Source organism: Nematolebias whitei, chromosome 12 (assembly GCF_014905685.2).
Source record: "Nematolebias whitei isolate Nwh7 chromosome 12, NemWhi1, whole genome shotgun sequence".
NCBI lineage: Eukaryota > Metazoa > Chordata > Actinopteri > Cyprinodontiformes > Rivulidae > Nematolebias > Nematolebias whitei.
Genome location: NC_056509.1, coordinates 47,888,030 through 47,894,115, shown reverse-complemented (window position 1 = coordinate 47,894,115; position 6,086 = coordinate 47,888,030). Strand labels below are relative to the sequence as shown.

Sequence of the window (6,086 nt, the reverse complement as noted above, 5' to 3'; positions counted from 1 at the left end):
CTCATTGTGACCAACATTCGGCCTGTTTGTGAAAACCTTCAGCTGTTGTTGTGCAAGCTGAGAGGAGCTTCATTCTCACAGAGCGGCGTTTCTGACGTTTCCAGTGCGTCGGCTGTGGTTTTGGCTGCGGTGAAGCCGAGCTCTGATGAACAGAGTCCATTGTTGCCCTGAATGAGGCGAACCTTTCTTTACACTTTCCATTTCAGCTCGTCTCTGTTAGGATTTTATTTTCATGCTGGGAACTCCTTCCCTCGCAGAAGTTGTTGAAACGACGGCGGTATGTTTTAGATTAGTGACGTTGTGGGGAGTGACCGAGGGGATGTTTCAGATTTCACTGAAAATCCTCATGAAGTCAAACAACAAACAACCTTCGGCTGTTTTTATTTATCATTTTGATTTGACAACAACATTAAACATGGAAGTAGAGACGTTACGTTCTCAGCAGCAGAAGTGTAGGAGTTGTAGTTTATTAAAGAATTGTTGTTTCTTACTCGTATGTTTCGTCTCCCGTGCAGCTCCAGATGTTTTGGTATTAAAACAGCTGAACTTCGGCTTGGTGTGGCTGCCAGTCAGAATTTTATTTCTACGTGCTACAACCAATCGCATCGTTAGATTAACTCCTTTAAGGCTGCTGACCTTTTTGTCTCCTGCACGACCTCTAATCCATTTTTTCTTGATTATGGAAACTGTCCTCGTGTTTCTGCTTTGGTCCTGGTCTGAGTCTTTGTAGTCCTTGTAACCTCCTTGAAATCTTTGTAACCTCCTTGAAATCCTTGTAACCACCTTGAAATCTTTGTAACCTCCTTGAAATCTTTGTAACCTCCTTGAAATCCTTGTAACCTCCTTGAAATCCTTGTAACCCCCTTGAAATTTTTGTAACCTCCTTGAAATCCTTGTAACCTCCTTGAAATCCTTGTAACCCCCTTGAAATCTTTGTAACCTCCTTGAAATCCTTGTAACCTCCTTGAAATCTTTGTAACCTCCTTGAAATCCTTGTAACCTCCTTGAAATCCTTGTAACCTCCTTGAAATCTTTGTAACCTCCTTGAAATCTTTGTAACCTCCTTGAAATCCTTGTGACCTCCTTGAAATCCTTGTGACCTCCTTGAAATCCTTTCTTTGTACTGAAGTCTCAGGAAAAGAAGTGTCTCTGTCTTTCGCTCTCCTCCTGATGGAAGCAGCTCTTCCATCAGGTTTGTTCGCCGCTAGTCTTGCCTCCGTACCACCTTGAGGATCCCATTGTCCTGTCTTTCTTTGTCTTGTCCCCTCCGTCCTCGCATGTCCTCGTCTTCTTGATGAAGCTTCTGGAGTTTGACTGACTTTTGTCCTACTGTCACCTCCAGTACTGGGCTGCACCTCCATAAACTGTAACAGGGTGCTAACGGAGGCCCAGGGGGAGTTCACGTCGCCCTGCTACCCCCAGAAATACCCCAACTCCCAGAGCTGTAAGTGGACCATGCAGGCCCCAACCGGCTTCATCATCCAGCTTTACTTCATGGACTTCGAACTGGAGGAGGCGCCGGGCTGCAAGTATGACTGGGTTGTGGTGAACGCCGGTAACACAGAAGCCAGGTTTTGTGGTTTGACGGCCAGCGGGATGACCCTGAACTCGACTGGGAACGTGATGGAGCTGTCCTTCACGTCAGACTTCAGCATTCAGAAGAGGGGGTTCAGCGTTAGCTTCCAACACGGTAGGTTCAGGCTAACCCAAACTTCCTCATGCTTTTCAGGCTGAAAGGATCCTGACAGAGTTGTTGTGTTGGACTGTTGCCTTCAATGTCTGCTCAGTGAAATTCCTCTTGTTGGTTTATAAACTCGTTCATTAAAAAAGGTTAAATATAGATAAACAGTTGATCATTAACTAGCTGTTTTATGTAGTTTGATGTACAGATTAAAGTTAGTTTGATAAAACCTCTAATTTACTCCGGTCTCCAAAAACTTCTACAAACAACAAAATGAGCATTGACCCAAAAACCCAGGCTGCATTCCCATCGACCGGGGGTTTCAGATATTAGTTAGAATAACATCGACAAATCTGAAGGATTATTGCAGTTTCCCCAACAGGTTTGTTTTATTTTATTACCAGCACGTCGTAGTGACGTTGTTAATCGTTCCCCTTTGATGCTTTTCCAGTCTGGGTGCGTTTTTCAACACACTTTCCACCCGCGCCGCTCTCGAAAGATGAACAAACTGAAAAGTAAAGTAAAAGAACTCTCAGTGCCTTTTTCTGTCATCACGTTTTATTTTGAAAGGATAATTAAGTGGAAACTGTGGTCCTGGGTGAGCGCCGTTTCACTGTCAGAATATGTGCACCCCCTCGTGCTGATCCATTGGCTCAGTAAAAACAACGGCCTATAAAGGTCTTCAGCTAACCGGGTTAGCAACTAGCAGGGTTAGCAACTAGCTGGGTTAGCAACTAGCCGGGTTAGCAACTAGCCAGGTTAGCAGCTAGCCGGGTTAGCAGCTAGCAGGATTAACAACTAGCCGGGTTAGCAGTTAGCAGGGTTAGCAGCTAGCAGGGTTAGCAACTAGCAGGGTTAGCAACTAGCCGGGTTAGCAGCTAGCAGGATTAACAGAGTCAGAGTCAGAGTCAGAGTTTCTTTATTGTCATTCGCACCTCATGTGGTACATGTGGTGGAGCGAAATTATGTACACAGGGTCCCAGTTACATCCAACAATAAAATGTATAAGAAAAACAGTAATAACATCTAAGATATGAACTAAGAAAAACATCAACTAAATATACACTAAGCACTCATAACATAAAACATTGAACATCAGCACAAACATGAACATGAGTCTGTGAGCAGATGTGCACGCATGAACACATCAACATTGAAACAGATCAGCAGCAACATGAAACAGATCAGCAGCAACATAATATGGTTTTTCACAGTGATTATTCTAGTTAGAGATTCATGAGTCTAACAGCCTCAGGGTAGAAGCTGTTCCTCAGTCTAGTGGTTCTACACTTAATGCTCCTCAACCTCCTTCCTGAGGGGAGTGGGGCAAAAAGTGTGTGTGCTGGGTGAGTGGGGTCCTTCATGATGCAGGTGGCCCTCTTCCTGCATCTGGAGGTGTAGATGTCTGTGATGGTGGGGAGACTGACTCCAACATCTTCTGTGCAGCCTTCACCACTCTCTGCAAAGCTTTTCTTTCTGCAGCTGTGCAGCCTCCATGCCACACGTTGATGCTCGAGCACAGGATGCTCTCCACTGCACACCTGTATGTGCACACACAACTAGCCGGGTTAGCAGTTAGCAGGGTTAGCAGATAGCAGGGTTAGCAGTTAGCAGGGTTAGCAGCTAGTAGGGTTAGCAACTAGCAGGGTTAGCAACTAGCTGGGTTAGCTGTTAGCAGGGTTAGCAGCTAGCAGGGTTAGCGGCTGCTGTTTGTTTAGAGCCACAGCTCCAAGAAGAAGAATTGTTAAATTATCACAGACGAATATAAAAGGTTAATTCTACGTAGAATGAACCGATGCTCTGACACATTGCAACAATTTCCAAACCCGTCCTGCAGCCAGTCAACAAAATATTTAAAATTTAAAACAGTTCAAAAGTTCCTGTCCACGTCCTCTTTATATTTTATTACAAATGAAAGTTTTTGTTGTGTGGAAACTCAAATAAAACGTGTTCGTCTCGTGTACGTGTCACCTTTAGACTGTTGGTGCGCTGAAACGATGAACAAACTGAACGAGTTCTCTGAGACCCGAGTCTGGTTCCTTCTCTGCATTTTCACCGTTAATGTAGATGCTGACACCAGGAGGGCGACACGGGACTGTTTTTGTTCCAGTGTTTCCACAAAAAAAGAAATATGAATCTAAAAATGTTTTAAAATCATGCCAAGTTCTGAGGTTGGGGCCCGAGAATGTTTTCAATATTTGTCAATCTGCAGAAAAACAACAAAATGCACGAAAAGTTTTCGTCCCTTTACCAAATATTTATCAGAGTTTACTGAACAGATATTCAGCTAAAGGTATTTACCGTACAACTACCGGACACACATTTACTGTACAAACAACTACCGGACACACATTTACTATACAAACAACTACCGGACACACATTTACCAGTTAAACATTGACTGGACAAACTTTTACTGCACAGATAATTAATTTACAGACATTGACACTATAGATGTTGACTGTACAGATAATTAATTAATTTACAGACATTGACACTATAGATGTTGACTGTACAGATAATTACCAGCAGACGTTTAGCAGACAGTTATTTCTTCCTGTGGTCATTTGAAGGTTTCAGTCTGGCCTTTTCCACCTTTGATTCAAATTAATTGTGGTGTAAAATCTCCTATTTTGAGTTTTTTATTTATTTATTTTGTATTTGATTGAGTTAGGAATAAATGTTCAGATCCATTTAGAATTAAGTCATGCATAAAAACCGTTTCTGCTCGGCACTCGAACCTCACCTCCTTCCAAAATTAATGTTTTTCAAAATTGTTCCTTAGAACTAAATCAGATTAGATTTTCTGTTATTACGCATCGCTCATTTTTATTTGTGGTATTTCTTCATTCTTTATTAGACTGGGCAGATTCAGAGATTTTCTGGGCTAAGATGATTTATGTCTTGATGTTTATGGATTATTTTTATGTTTTTATTTTAAATTGTGTTTAAAACGTTCAAAGTCAAAGTCGTTTATTAACTTTTAAAAGGACAAAATGGATTTTTAAATCTTTGAAACTTGAATTTTAAAGTTATTCTTTGTTTTTTTTTTAAAATTGACTTTTTCTGTCAAAATTTTATGAAAGTATTTATTTAATAAACAACTTGGTCGTCTGTATTTAAAGAAACTCTTTAGTTCAGCAAATAATGAGACAATTTTTATTGTATATTATTTATTTCCTTTATATTTTTCATTGATTTCTTCCTATTGTACTTTTATTCTCTATCATTTTATTTGTTATAACTTTTATCAATTTCTTGTTATTTTCATTTTCCAGTTTTATTTAGTTTTTATGCCTTGATTTTGTGACCCATCTGTTTATAGAATATATATTTCTTTATTCTTGTTTCAGTTTATTCTTCTTTTGTGTGTTTCCCATTATTATTTAATTTCTCATTAACGTCTTTTGTTGTTTTTCTCTCTGGCATTCCTCGACTTTTGCCTCCTCGTGTTTTATTCCTTACTCTTGACCTTTCCTTGTTTCCTTTCCTTCCTTCCTAGTTGCCGTGGCGCTGAGGAACCAGAAGGTGAAGATCTTGAACGGGGTCGGACAGACCACCCAGGTTGCCGGGAACGTTTCCATCCCATCACTTGGTGAATTCACCGTCTGCTTCGAGGTGGAGCGCGTCGGCTACAGTCAGGTCCGGACAACGTTTTAAATCCTTACGTTCTGGTTTCTGTTTGTCTTAAATGTTGGGAGGAGGGAACGTGTCGCTGTGACCATCGGCCTCCAGAATCAACGATGAACTTGTTGGAGCGTCCAGTAATTTATAGATGAACTGATGCGTTGTAGAAAGGATTCAGGGACTCTGAAGGAGTTTTACGGATCAGGACTGTGATGTTTGTTGGAAGAACCAGAGTCCAGATCCTTGTCAGCAACAAGTCCGGTTTTGTGATTGTCAGGGTTCTGGAGCAATCTGGTCTTGGATCAGTTGATGGTCTGACTTTGGACCAGGGTTATGTTATGGTCTGATCTCAGTCTGGGGTTCTGGCTAGGCTTGGATCTGGGTTCTGCCTTCAAGGACCACATCTTTGAGGGTTTTCACTGAGAACATTCTGCTCAGATACCAAAGGCTGATGGAGGAATGGGTTCTGGACCGGTCGGACCGCAGCCCCGACCTGCTTCGAGCCTGTCCTGTTGGACACCTTAAGATGTGTTGACAGGAAGAGGGGGACAGACTAACACCTGGAACTCATCTTCAGACAGTGGGAACAACTGGACCTGCTGCTACCAGAGTGTGTTTGCGTCTTGGACTGCAAGGACGATCGGACGTTACAACGAACGTTTCCATCCGTGTAACTGTTGGGAACATTTAACCGACTCGTCTGGTTGTTGACAGGAGCATTTAACCGACTTGTCTGGTTGTTGACTGGAACATTTAACCGACTCGTCTGGTTGTTGAC

General features: G+C 42.0%; 1 protein-coding gene across 1 annotated transcript in view; it reads left to right on the top strand.

Annotated features, from left to right (window-relative positions):
- adgrg6 (adhesion G protein-coupled receptor G6) overlaps positions 1-6,086 on the top strand; it is a 68,522-nt gene that overhangs the window by 24,132 nt on the left and 38,304 nt on the right. Inside the window, exons 3-4 of the mRNA XM_037685226.1 lie at positions 1,343-1,690; positions 5,184-5,323. Of these exons, the coding sequence (XP_037541154.1) occupies positions 1,343-1,690; positions 5,184-5,323 (488 nt within the window). The remainder of the gene's footprint in view (positions 1-1,342; positions 1,691-5,183; positions 5,324-6,086) is intronic.